The sequence below is a fragment of the Molossus molossus genome, unplaced genomic scaffold, assembly GCF_014108415.1.
Source record: "Molossus molossus isolate mMolMol1 unplaced genomic scaffold, mMolMol1.p scaffold_m16_p_19, whole genome shotgun sequence".
NCBI classification, from domain to species: domain Eukaryota; kingdom Metazoa; phylum Chordata; class Mammalia; order Chiroptera; family Molossidae; genus Molossus; species Molossus molossus.
In genome coordinates, this window is record NW_023425354.1 from 150,775 (window position 1) to 164,307 (window position 13,533).

Sequence of the window (13,533 nt, forward strand, 5' to 3'; positions counted from 1 at the left end):
CCGGCCAGTGTGGCTCAGTGGTTGAGCATCAACCCTGCAACAAGAGGTCGCTGGTTCGATTCCCAGTCAGGACACATGCCCAGGTTGTGGGCCCAACCCCCGTGGGGGGCGTGCAGGAGGTGGCCAGTCCTGTTCTCTCTCATCAGTGTTTCTGTCTCTCCCTCTCCCTTCCTCTCTCTCTAAGATCAATAAAGAAAAAAATTGACAAGGCTCTAGCAAGACTGATTTTTAAAAGAAAATACAGATAATATATTCGGGATGCAAGAGAGGAAGTCACTACAGATTCAATAGATAAAGTATAAATAATAATTAAAAAACCAGGTTTGTAATTTTAAAACTCCCCATAAAGAAAAACCCAGACAGATGGACTTGCTGATCTAATCTATCAAAGATTTAAGGAAGAGACCACACCACTTGAGATACATGCACTTCACTAGGTAAAAAATTATACTTTCTTTAAATTTTAAAAAAATATCTGAAAATGGCCTTGGCCTGTTTGGCTCAGCAGTTAAGAGTGTCAGCTTGTAGACTAATGAGTCGCCGGTTCAATTCCCATCAAGGGCACGTACCTGGGTTGCAGTTCGTCCCTGGCCCTGGTCAGGTCAGGTGGGAGGAAACCAGTCGATGTGGCTCTATCGCATCCATGTTTCTCTCTGTCTCCCTCCCTCTCTTTCTGATAAGAACTAGAAAAATATCCTCAGGTGAGGAATAAAAAAAATACATGTGTATCTGAAAACCTTTCTTCAAGGAAGTGACCCTGCCCCGCCTCCCCCTCAGTGGAGTTGGGGACGTGGAGAGTGCTAAGGGGGTCTGGGCACAGATCTGCAGAGCTGTGACACGAGGGGCCCTGGCCTCTCCCGCATGTTCCCTTGAGATCCCAGGGAGTAACCACAGCTCTGTCCACCAAGCATGGGGCTGGTGCCTGCGTGTCGAGGAGGGACCAGTTCTGTGCCGCACACGCCCTCCTGTCTGCACGGGACCATGTCTTCTATGTTGGGACCGTCTCCCTATTGTTCTTCAGCGTGAGGCTCTGCCACCCACAACACAAAGCAGTGAGCTCATGTCAGTTTCTGTGTCAGATTAAAGTCTTTGAGCTGTGAGTAGAAAACCTCACAGAGTAATGAGTTTAATAATACCCTGAGGCTTGTCATGAATTGAATTCCTTCAGATTCTCCCCCCAAGCCCTCCATCTGAGTGTGCTCCAGTTCCAGGCTTTTTTATTTTAAATTAAGAACGGTCAGCATTTATATCCTTGAACGATTGTCACTGAAATACTTGACACCAAGAGGCACGAAGGAAAGTCTTTTTTTTCCCCCTCACCCAAGAATTTTTCCATTCATCTTCAGATAGAGGGGGAGGGAGGGAGGGAGGGAGAGAAACATCCATGTGAGAGAGACACATTGACTGGCTGTCTCTCACTGGACCCTGACCAGGGCCAGGGCCGAACCACAACTGAGATACGTGCCCTTGACTGGAATCAAACCTGCAACCCTTTGGTCCAAGGGCTGACACTCTGAGTCAAACTGGCCAGGGCATGAGTGAGTCTTTAAAACATGACTTGCTCTGTCAACCTCCTGCCAACAGCTGGTGATGCTGTGGGGGTGCCTGCTGCCCCATGGTGACAAGGACCAGGGGACGTGTAGGAGGGGACCTGCCAGGCTGGGTGGGGGACGGTGGGTCTGGGGGCCCCACACACCTAGGTCACAGCCTTCCCTCCACAGGACGACTCTCTGGACACACCGTGTCCGCTTTCTAGAAGAACGGGCTTTGCCACACTGGGCGACCTTCACCATCTGGAACGCAGGGAAGCAGGGCCGAAGGCTGTACCGCAGCCTCACAGCAGGGGCACGGCGCAAGGTGGGCCATCCCTCCCCTGCGGGACCCCCCCCCCAGCCCCCCGCATTCAGCCACACTGTCCCTGAGGCTGGTGTCCTATGTCCACCTCCAGGTGGTTGCCTTCTGCGACGTGGACGAGAACAAGATCAAGAAGGGCTTTTACTGCTATGAAGACTCTCAGGTGTGTGGGCCCGGGAGCCGCAGCGGGTGGAAGCTTGGTCATGCACAGAGGTTTCCTGCCACACACCTGGCCCACCTCCAGGGTGCCATCCTGGGCCCAGACAGCTGCCAGTTCTGGCAGATGCAGCCCCCGGACTCCTGGGGGTCTCTGCACCCTCCCCTGTGTCTCCACTGGAGACCCCTGATTACAGGTCCAGGTCTCCCCGTCACTCACTCTGGCTGGTTCTGTGGCAGCTGTCAGGTGGCAGGTGGTGTGTGGTGTGGGGCTCGGGGAGCTCATGCCCTCTGCGGTGCCCCTGTGGGAGCTGGAGGGCCATGAGCAGCACCCACAGCCTGTCTTGTCTCAGGAAAGACCGAAGCCACAGGTGCCCATCCTGCACTTCCGAGTTGCCCGGCCGCCCTTCGTCATCTGTGTGAAGCTGGTGAGTGCTGGGCTGGGCTGGACTGTGGGCGCCGGAACCAAGAGCTGGGATGAGCCCTGGGTCATGAGGTGGACCACTGCTCTGGGGCTGGGGGGTGACCTACACCGGATGGGGGGTCACCCAGGTGTCGGGAGGAGGTAGCCATGGTGCCCTCAAACAGACTGCATTTCTGTAAAGCCAACACTGACCTGCCTTGTGCAGTCACGGGGCACAGAGCCCGCTTCTCAGCTCCAGCACTGTCCCGACGCGCAGTTTCCGCCCCGTCCTCGCGGTGCTGCACACAGATGCACCCCAACCTACGGTCGAATTCTGCCTGGCTGTGTGGCTCGTGCAGTGTTGACCCGGGTCCTCTGAGGCTGCCCTGCCTGTCCTGGTGGGCTCAGCATGGGCTGTGTGACCTCACACCACTCGGTCTTCAGGATCTGCTCCCAGGCTTTGCTGTGAGCGCACCTTGGTGCTCGCCCTCCAGCTGTCAGTACTGGGAGTCCGGGCTGTGGGCCGGCCATCTCCCACTTCACTAGGCGATGCCCCAGAGTGGCCAGGCCAGGGGACGCCCAGAGGCAGGATGGGGTCCCAGGCCACAGGCTCACAGACCAGTTGCGGGGGGGGGCTCTCCCTGTGGCTCTAAAATACATGTCTGACACCGATGAGGCTGAGCACCTCCCTGTACCTGCTGGGCAGGTGGAGTTCTATGACGTTTCTGAGGTTTTCTTTTATCTATGGGGTAGTACATCTCCTGACCGTTGTGGAAGTTGTCTGTCCCTGCTGGGCCATAAGTCTGTCTGGCTGTCAGTGTATAGCAGCAGTGGAGTCTTGTTAAGGAGACCCCGCCCCAGTCAGAAGTAGGCTGCCTTCCTGCTGGCCCCTCGGCAAGCCCAGGACTGTCAGCCTTGTCCACAATCTTGGGCCACACTCCAGGCTAAGTCCAGGAGTGTCTCCTTTGACATCTCAGAGCAGGGCAAGAATGGGAAGAGAAAAGGGGTTTGAGAATAGACAGCAAGGTAGAGACAGAGTCTGGAATTTCAGGTATTTTTCAGTTCTGTCCTCGCAGCAGCACCCAGTAGCAGTAGCCGGAGGAGCAGCAATGACCCGGGGTGTGCACAGCCAGGCCGATCCCCACACTGGGCACGAGGGACGAATGACACCCAAGGGGGACGGACTTGGTAGCCAAGCAGCACCAGCCCCTCCCGCGGACTGCACGGGGCCAGGGACTTGCCCTGTGTGCTGGCTGTCTGGGAGCCTGCGGGGCAGGAGGGCGAAGGGCCTACGCAGGGGTCAGGACCAGGGTGGGGTTAGGTGGGATCAGGTGGCCTGGCCCAAGCCAGCGTTGGTACACAGGCTGAGCTGAAGCATTTAGGGACATGTCCCCCAAGTCCTATACCCACTCCTGGGTCCTGGCCCCCCTCACAGGGTCACAGCCCTTTCTCTATAGGAACTAGACAGGGCGGGAGGAGAGAGGGATCCATCAGCAGCTACTTATTGAGTGGGTTTCTGGCCCCAGGGGCCACCTCCTACCTGTGGCCCCTGCAGGAGGTGAATGGGGGTCTCCTGGAGGCTCTAGGATCAGTTGGGAGGAAGGAAACTAGGTCTGGCCTGGACAAAGGGGTGAGCAGAAGGAGCTGTCTACAAGTCCTGCTTCCTTCCCCGAGTCCCTGCAATGGGGGCAGCTGCCTGCTTCGGGGAAGGGCTGGACCAGGCTGGGTGGGGCCATCTCACAGAACCCCCTCCTCCCACCAATGATCAATAGGACATCTGGCCAATTGCTTCATTTCCTCTTCTGGCCCCTGCCCTCTGAGCAGTACAGAACAAGTTCAGGGTGGGTCTCCTGATGGGTGGCCACAGGGGACCCCAAACTTAGGAGGGAGGCTCTGTGTTGACTCCAGTTCCGGTCAGGGGAAGCCTGGATCGAGCCAGACCTGCTGTCCCTCCCACAGGACCTGACGGGGGGTGCTTTTGAAGACAACCTGAGATCGCTGCACCTGCAGGAGGGCCGTGACTTCCTGCACTTCAGCTGACAGGCCCACAGCAGCCACTGTCCTGCAGGTGACAAAGGATTGAGGGAAGTCGGAAAGGACAGCCAAGTAGCGCGGGCGGGGGCGGGGGGGGGGGGGGAGACTGTAGCTGGTGCAGGGCAAACCCTCCGTGTCTGGGCTGGCCCTTCACCTGGCAGGGTGTCCATGTGTTTGGACTGGGGCACGATGCACACCCTCGCCATGCATTAACACGTGTCCACACCCATGCACACACACACTGCTGCCATCTGTCACCCAGAGGGCTGTGGGTCACACTCCATGTCCTCTTCTGAGAACCGTCACCACATGGAGTGGCGGCGTCAGGGCTGACAGGTTCGCTGTCCTGACAGATGCCATCTGGTACCCATCAGGGTGGACATGAGCTCATGCATCATGGGTTAACACCTAGGGGTGCTACTGCGACTGACTTTATTTTTAATCTAAAGGAAAGTTTATTTGAAAGATAGACTCCTCGCAGCGGACAAGGGACCCAAGTGGGTTGTCCCTGCATCTGATGTCATTCTACATGTGGAACAAACAGGCCACTCACTGAGAGCACAGCTATGTGCCCAGCTTGTGGGGCAGGGAGTCAGGGGCAGCAGAAGGGAAAAGGGCTCCGGCGCACCTGAGGGAGCGTGAGCGGTGAGGGGAGCACACCTGGCTTTCTCTGGTTGATCTGCAGTTGGAAATGGGGCAAGAACCAGGGACTGGGCAGTTCCTGACCATGGCCTGGGCATTTCGGGCTGGCTGCTGCAGGCAGTGGAGGAGCTCTGATCTTATAGCCGGTCTAGCCCTCAGTCCTGGGACCCTCAACGGCCTGGCCCAGGTCAGGGGGACAAATCCTACAGAGCTTTCTTGAATGCAGTGTCTCCTGGTCCCCTCTGCCTGTCTCACTGAGCTGAGAACAAGACCACCGATGGCTTCTTGCTGGGTTAGTGATGGTCCCCAGGCACAAGGCAGGGGTGGGTGGGGGCTCATGGGGGAGCTCCATCTGAGTTGAAGATTCTGGTGTTGATTCTGAACTCCTGGTTGAATCTCTGTGGACAAACTCCGTACAGAGGTAGTGGTCTGAGGCAAGAGGGCAGGGCCTGTGACCCCAGCACTTGGTTTGTTTTTATAGTGTGCACTGGATGCTACTGTTGTCCATTTAAAAACTCTACATGCGCCCTGGCCGGTTTGGCTCAGCGGTTAGAGCGTCGGCCTGCGGTCCTGAGAGACCCGGGTTTGGTTCCCGCTAAGGGTGCATACCTCGGTTGCAGTTTGTCCCCGGCCCTGGTCGGTTGTGCGGGTGGCAGCCACTCGATGTGTTCCTTTCACGTCGATGTTTCTCTCTCTCTCTCTCTGTTCCTCTCTCTCCCTCCCACTCTACCTGAACAAAAAATGGAAAAATGTCCTCGGGTGAGGATAAAAAAAACAAAAAAACTCTACATGCTTTTTGTTTACATGGTCATTGTTGGTTGTTTTCTCAACTCACGCACCTCTTCACACCCCGAGACCCTTCCACTGGACCCTTTTCCTTCTGCTGAAGTTCATCCAGAAGGGCAGCGGCCCCAGAGATACTGTTGTCACACCTGGAAAGGGGGTTTGCTCTTAGAATCTAGGATGTTGCTAAACATCCCACAGTGCATGGGACTGTCCCACAACAACTATTCAACCCCAGACGTCAACAGTGCCAAGACTGAGAGACTGGCCACTCACTGGAGAGGCTCATTTTATTAACAACTGTCCCTTCTTCCATCCAGGTTTCACTAGGGACACAGTTCTAAGCACAGTGACGCACTTATAGCCTCTTGGCCCACAGCCACTGTGGGAGATGGCAGCATTCCTGCACCGTGTCCGCAGCAGCTCCACTGCACGCGCCCAGATGTGAGCTCGTCCTGCTTGGGACCCTTAGGCTTCTGCTCAGACGGTTGCCTCCCCACAGGTGTGGGTGCTGGCCGGCCCCTTCTTGGGCCCTGGTACACAGGTCTGTACTCTCTGGTGTCTCCTGACTTGGCCTATGTGTTTCCCAGCTGGTCTTCTCCTTCTCCAGTTCTCTCTTCAGCTGTGTCTATGTGGTTGTTTAATCCATTAAGCATTTTGTCTTTAATCTTTTCTTGATAAATTCATTTTATATTTTTTAGAATCTTGGTGTTTGATTCTATTGTTTTGCTAACGAGGCCTTGTTTCTTTGTGGAATTTCTGGAACATGAGCTTATGTGTTTTTAATTCCCTCTGGGGATTAGCCAGCTTCTTCCGGAAAGGGTTGTCTTGGCCTCTTCTGCCCAGTGTCTGGGAACACCACGAGTCAGCAAGTTTGATCACATTTCCGTGTTCGAGTTTTGGGGATCATAGCGGGAGTGTGATGTCCGGGAGAGTTCTTCCCTCCACCCCAGCACCAGGTGAGCCTGAGACAAAACTGCTCTGTCTGCGCCCTTCTGTGAGAAGGCCTGGTTCTCACCCCTCCCTGCTGAGGGTCCCATGTGGGGTTTCCTGTGGGGTTTGGCCTTGGGCCATAGGTCCTGTCCCCACACTGCTATCAAAACAAAACTCCACCGTGACTTGGGCTCAGCAGGTACAGGGCCTCAGGGCCTCAGGTCCCTACTCACTGCAGGGTCTCTGCTATTTGGGAACTGGCTGTGTGCACACGGGTCCCCACCAGCAACTCTGCACATTCTGATTCTCGCTGTTATTCCAACGCACAAAACTCACTCCTTTCTGGGGCTACGTGTACTCTTCTCTCGGGTGACACGCTGCCTGTCCGTGCGGTGTCCTGGCACTTGCTCTCCGAGACAGCAGCCTGGCGTTGCTCTTCCTTTCCAGCATGCATGTTTGCCCCGATGGCTGAAGTTTGCTCACTTGCTCTCATCTGCTTCTGGCTACAGTGTACGTTGTGAGAGCCTGGGCTTCCCACCGAACCAGGCACCTAGACTCAGGGGGGGGGGGGGGGGGGCTCCAGAAGCCACAGCTGCACAGAGGAGATGCTCACAGCCACTGGGCCCCTGGCTCGTGTGAGTGGTGATCAGCAGGGTCTGATGGGCTGAGGGTGAGCAGAGGCTGCTGGCCACTGGACCAGCTGCTTCCTGAGGCCGCAGCACTGGAAAAGCACTGAGACAGGAACTGTTTCCCTCTGTCCTCAAAGTTTGAGTAGCGAGCATGCCGTCTCCATGTTGAAAAAGGCCATATCTCTGGAATCTTAGGGTGGGGGAGAATTATACTAAAACAGTTCCTCCTGTTCCTTCTCAGAAGCTACTTGGGCTTCTGCAGCCGCCACCTGCAGTGTGTACCTGTACTTAGTGGACAGGAGCATGGGACCTTATGTGGCCACCTTGCAGGAGAGCCTTCCCACAACCAGCATGCCCTGAAGCTGGTCATCGAGGACCCTCAAGGTGGCCTCTGCCAGCCAAGGGGTCACCAGCGAGTCCTGTCATCTAAAATGGGAAGCTCCCTGTCTGTTTTCAAGAGGGAGGCATGTTTTAAGGCTTGAATGAAATAAAAAACCTACAAAGTTAAAAATCACACACAAATGTAATAACTACCTTTTCTCTTTCCGGGGGATGAAGATTATCTGCCACCAGGTCAAGCACACAGACAGTACACGTTTCCAACCAGCCCAGCAGCTCAGCCCAGGCAGGAAGCAGCAGCAGCGAAATGCAGGGGGTCATAGCCGTGCCCAGGACAGCCCCGACCCATGGACCCGCCGCCACATGCATCCCCTGAGGGCAGTCACAGTCCTGGGCTTGCTGCCCCAAGACGGCATCCACGTCCCCTCAAAGTGGGACAGCCCCTGCACCCTGCCCTTGCTGGCTCCAGGTCCTGGTTCCAGCACGAAGCCTGTGACAGCAGGCAGGGCAGCGTGGGCGGTGGGCACCTGAGTTGCGTGGAGCTCCCCGCAGACAGGCCCGACCCCTCTGAGCTTTCTGTACTGACCTGGCTAACCCTCCACACACTTCAGTCTCCCTGGCTTTTCGGTTCTCAGTGTGAGCTCACACTGGACAAGTAAGAAACGGTATGACTTTTCCAAACGTGATATGCACCAGAGAACCCGCCATCCGAGGACACATGCCGAATTTCAGTCGCCCCCTCACAGCAGACATGCAAAACTGCCAGCCTCACCCCTGCCTCTCCGTCGGCCTTGGAGCGGCCACCATAGCCCGCACAGCTGGAGCCAGTTTTAGGCAGGATTCCAAACACGCAGTGACAGCCTTTTCTGGTTCTGAAAAACTGCATGTGGGCGAGTGACATGTGGGGGGACCCCACGTGCTGGATGCCAGAACAGGGTGGGCGGGGTGGGAAGACAGCCAGATGGTGTCCCTGGCCCTTATAGCACCTGATATTTGACAACATGAGTATCTCCCAGACCAGGTCACCAGTTAGGTTGAGCTGAGCAAGGCCTGTGGTAGACTCATTCTGCTTCAGCAACAGCCAGCCTGTCCCAGGCCAGGTCCCCACCCTGGGCCACCCCCTCCTTGTGGGCAGGCAGAGCAGGAGGGTGCCTATGACGCACTCTGGCCTCCAGTTTTCTTCCCCATTAATTACAGTGTCCCTGCTCTGTCCCAGGGCAGCAGGCCCCCACCGTTCATAACAGGGTCAGACACAGACTGCTCAGCACATGATTTTATAAGATATGGGCTCGCATTTAAATAAAGACAAAAGCACTGACATCCCGGGTCACTGGCGTACTGGCTGCATTAGAAGAAAGCTGCCTCCACGGTGACAAACTCCAAGTCCCTCAGCAAACGTACCAGCCGATGGCCGAGGCTCTGCGTCCAGGTTTCCCGTGCTGGCTGGCACCTGCATGCTGCTCCCAGAAGATGGGCACAAGGCCTCAGCTTCCAGGACTGGCCTCAGGGGGCAACAGGCTGCAGAGGACACATGCCAGGGTCAGGCTGGTCACCATGGGCTCCCCATCCTCTGGGCCCTACTTCTTGTAGGAACTGCATCCCTTCCCTACGTCCCAGGAGCCCTAAGGCCGACACCTCCTGGCTGGCAGATGGGGGAGTTTCTGCATTGTTCTCCCTGATTTCACCCATCTGTGTGTCAAACTTTCCTAATAAAAATGCAATGAGCCTGGCTGGTTAGGCTCAGTGACTAGTGTGTCAGCATGCAGACCAAAGGGTCTGGGATTCGATTCCTGGTCAAGAGCATGTACTGGGGTTACAAGGTTCAATCCTGGCCCAGGTCAGAGTTGTGTGGGAGGCAAGCAATCGATGCATCTCTCTCATCAATGTTCCTCATTCCCTCCTTCCCACTGTACATAAAGATCAATGCAAAACTACCCTCAGGTGAGGCTTAACAACAACAAAAGCTGTAAAAGCATATTTACTTGGGAAGCTGATGTGCATTCGGCCTGTATGCCAGCAGAGAGGGGAATAACAACCCTCAGCCTGCCATCTCTGCCCCTCAGTGTCACCTGGGGTGACCAGACCAGCACCTGCCCCAGCAACTGGAGGGGGTTTCTGCAGGGGCCCTAAGAGAGGAGCTGGCACTGTGGACACCAGTGCAGCACCAGGAGGGGAGAACAGACGGGCAGGCTGACAGAGTACAGGAAGCATCAGAACAATGTGGAAGAAGGGGCCGAGTGGGCCCAGCCAGTGGGCTCTGAGACAGGCCCTCAGGAAGGCAAAGGGTCCCAGAGCCAGAGCCCACACCTAGCACCCCTCCTCCTTCAGGCTAAGTCGGGAAGGAGTGTTGTTGCCAAACTGAAATGCAAAGAGCACAAACCCTGTAACAAGGAGAAAAACCAAAACCGCGAGACAACTACACAAGGACATACATCTCTTCCCATCCAACACCGCACTCCTGAGGAACCTACGACATGCCCGGCTCACGGTCAGAGGACTCGGTATCGCGGACCTCAGTTCTCACCAAACCAACCTACAGGCTCCAAGCAACCTCAGTCTAACTCCTGCCAGGTTTCACTGTGAAAACGAACACGTCGACTCGCTACGGCAGTCTTGAAGACAACAAAACTGGAGGACAGAGACCACGGAGCCGTCATGACCTGACGCAGGACCCATGACCCACACCTGTAGCTCTGTGTCCGTGGTGCTGGCTTCCTGATGGACAGTGATGGACAGTAAGTCCACGGAGAATGGAGTCCAAAGAGAGCCACACATGTGGGCCCCAACAGTGGAGCTGGGGCCGCTACTCAGAGAAACTATGCTGAGCCCCCCTCCCACCACACAGAACCCAGTGCCGGACAGGCAGAACGTAACCCTGCCTGGGGGGAAGAGACTACAGACAACCACCTTGGAGTAGACACAGCTGTCTCAAACAGGACCCATAAAACAGGGAAGAAACGGTGAGGTGGAAGGCCTTACATCGAAGGGCGAGAAGGCAGGCCCTGGAGGGGGAAGTGTCTGCAGTATCCAGAATAAAGAGCCCTACAAATAAAGTATAAAAAGATGGGCAACTCAGAGGAAATACAGAAAGATCTGAACAGGCAAAGAAAGAGAATCCAAATCGCCAACGATCAGAGAAGGGGGCTCAGCCTCACCCAGGAAAACAAGCCCGATCACCACCCAGACGGCCATTATAGGCCCTGGGCGCTGACGGAGCACCTGTCACTCTGGAATCTGCTTGTCAGCACCTCCCGCAGCGAGTACCCTCTCGGGGACCCACCCTACACGTGAACACGTGTTCCCTGCAACTCCAAGGTGCACGTCCGGCTGGTGAGGATGGGCTGTCTGCAGAGACCTGGAACCACACTGGGCGTGGCAGCACCTCTTTCTGCCTGGATGTTCTTCCTCAGTGAAAAGCTCAGAAACAGCCTCGGCCGGTTTGGCTCAGTGGTAGAGCATCAGCCAGTGGGACCAATGAGTTGTGGGTTCAATTCTGGCCAAGGGCACGTACCTCGGTTGTGGTTCGTCCCCAGCCGTGGTTGGGGTCGTGCGGGAGGCAACCAGTCAATGTGTCCCTCTCGTGTTGATGTTTCTCTTTCTCTCTCCCTCCTACTCTATCTGAAGATAAATAAATATCCTCGGGTGAGGATTAAAAAAAAAAAAAAGGCTCAAAAACAGCCAATCCAGAGCTACGGACCAAGCCCAAGCTCAGAGAAGCAGCCAGCAGGATGCTGATAAAGTGGGGGCTCAATCCAAATGGCCCCAGTCCAGCACCTGCAGAACCAAGACTGAAGAGAAATTCACAGTGAGTCCTGACTCTCTGGCAAGTACACACAGAACAGTCAGAAATCTCCCAGTGACCACACAGAACCAGCAAGAACAGCTTGACACCAAGATCTCGGAAAGCTGCAGCGCCACCACACACACGCTGGGGACAGCCGGCCCCAGGCACACACCAGCGGGCCCTGGAGACCGTGGTGAGTTCAGGCGGGATGAGTGTTCGAGGGGTGGCAATGGTGGAGGCACAGAAGAAGCAGACCAGGCTCGGAGGCGGTCTCTTCTCTGGCAAAGGGAAGGCTGTGTCTGAGGGAGAGTGGTCAGTGCCAGCTCCTCAGGAATAGCGAGGCTGGAGGGCCACCCACCCAGCAGAGGGCCTGTTCTGGGTACAGATGCTCCGCAGGACACCCCCACAGATGTGCTCAGGGTGGGCGGGGAGCGCGAGCAGACCACCACACCCTCCCAGCTCGGCGGCCTGCCCACACCACGCGCCAGGTCTGTGGTGGAGGACGGCTGCCGGGGCTGCCCTGAGAGCCACGTGGACCCAGCTGTCCTGGACTGGAGCTCAGAGAGCAGCTCATTGGAGCTGTTTGGAGGCCAGGCATGGAAAGGGCCCCGGTGCCCCTGGCCCAGCCTGAGTTACCTTGGGCACCAGCTGAGGTCTGGGCACTCCAAGCAGGTCACACAGGCGGTTCCGCTGAACTCTTACGAGTGGGAGCTCCGTGTCCCTGGGGAGGAAAGGGCAGGATGGCTTCACCACAGACAGTTCCACTTGCTCTGTAGTCAAACCTGCCACAAACTTTAAACTCAGTAAACTTCCTGTTGGTGTGCAGAAACCCAAGGCAACTCAGACGAGGATCAGGGAATGACACCCACTCCAGACCCGATCCCAGCCCTTCGTTCAGGCATGAATCTGCACAGGCTCCACTCCGGAACTCTTCTTGGGACTGCAGGAGGACTCGGAAGAGAGGGGCAGCCTCACGGGGGCATGGGGAGGGGAAGGTGGAGCACAGATTTGTATCACACAAGCTTTTTAAGTTTCATTTGGGCCCCAGCCAGTTTGGCCCAGCAGTTAGAGCATAGGCCCATGGACCAAGAGTCATGGGTTCGATTCCGGTCAAGGGCACATACCTCAGTTGCAGTTTGGCCCCCAGCCCTGGCCGGGTCATACAAGAGGCAGCCAGTCAATGTGTTGCTGTCACATGGATGTTTCTCTCTCTCTCCCTCCCTCCCTCCCTCACATTCTATGCAGAAAATCAGTGGAAAAATACCTTCAGGTGAGGATTAACCAGAAAATAAAAACAAAAATATAAATAAAACTACAAAAAATAAATTTAGCAACCATAGAGAAATACTAGGTATTTCTCTTGTGTAACAAGAAGAAGAGTAAGTTCTTTTAAAATGCTCTGGAATTTTTTTTAAATATAAAAGGATCAAATCAGAGGGCAAGACACCACCCTCATCCCCATCAGGTGCTGGGAGGATGTGCAGGGTGCATGGGGGAGCCAGGGACCCCACTGGGCATTGGTGGTTTGGGCCCACTTGTCTCTTCACTGTCCTTTTGCAAGCTGAAAAACCCCAGAATATGACTCAGAACACAACTCAGTGTTTTGAAGAGTCAAGTGCAGTGACTGCCGCTCTCCCCACAGACATTTAGGGGACGGGCCCCGAGGATGCAGGGTCAGGCCATGGTCCGAGCTGCTCAGAGCAGAGGCACCTAGGTCCCCTGAGACCACATGTCTGTTCCGGAGTGTCCACGTGGCACCCCACAAAGATATTCACTGGACTATATGTCTCCCTAGAAAGCTGCGAAGAAGCCCTCAAACCAGAAGACCTTTCTGTCCTCGGCCTCAGTGGCTCATCGTGTCCAAGCAGGGGACCAGTGACCTCGGTGGGGAGCTCAGGCCTCACTGGAACGTCACTGTTTTGCGGGAAACACATGTGAACACTCTGTACACCCACAAGCAGACTGCCTGATCCTGA

At 55.7% G+C, this 13,533-nt stretch overlaps 2 protein-coding genes across 8 annotated transcripts in view; one reads left to right on the forward strand and one right to left on the reverse strand.

The window, feature by feature from the left end:
• Nucleotides 1-8,038, forward strand: part of B3GNTL1 (UDP-GlcNAc:betaGal beta-1,3-N-acetylglucosaminyltransferase like 1) — a 38,561-nt gene extending 30,523 nt beyond the window's left edge. For 2 of the 3 annotated variants that reach the window (XM_036269615.1, XM_036269617.1), the window contains 5 exons: nt 1,722-1,857; nt 1,949-2,017; nt 2,364-2,438; nt 4,373-4,481; nt 7,993-8,038. In XM_036269615.1, the coding sequence (XP_036125508.1) occupies nt 1,722-1,857; nt 1,949-2,017; nt 2,364-2,438; nt 4,373-4,453 (361 nt within the window). In that variant the 3' untranslated portion in view covers nt 4,454-4,481; nt 7,993-8,038. Of the gene's footprint in view, nt 1-1,721; nt 1,858-1,948; nt 2,018-2,363; nt 2,439-4,372; nt 4,482-6,192; nt 6,245-7,992 lie in introns of those variants that run through there. The other variant, XM_036269616.1, reaches the window with a different exon arrangement.
• Nucleotides 8,039-9,002: 964 nt separating this feature from the next.
• Nucleotides 9,003-13,533, reverse strand: part of TBCD (tubulin folding cofactor D) — a 150,051-nt gene continuing 145,520 nt past the window's right edge. For 4 of the 5 annotated variants that reach the window (XM_036269982.1, XM_036269978.1, XM_036269979.1 and 1 more), the window contains 2 exons: nt 12,194-12,278; nt 9,005-9,291 (listed from right to left, as the gene is read on the reverse strand). In XM_036269982.1, the coding sequence (XP_036125875.1) occupies nt 9,277-9,291; nt 12,194-12,278 (100 nt within the window). In that variant the 3' untranslated portion in view covers nt 9,005-9,276. Of the gene's footprint in view, nt 9,292-12,193; nt 12,279-13,533 lie in introns of all 5 variants that reach the window. The other variant, XM_036269983.1, reaches the window with a different exon arrangement.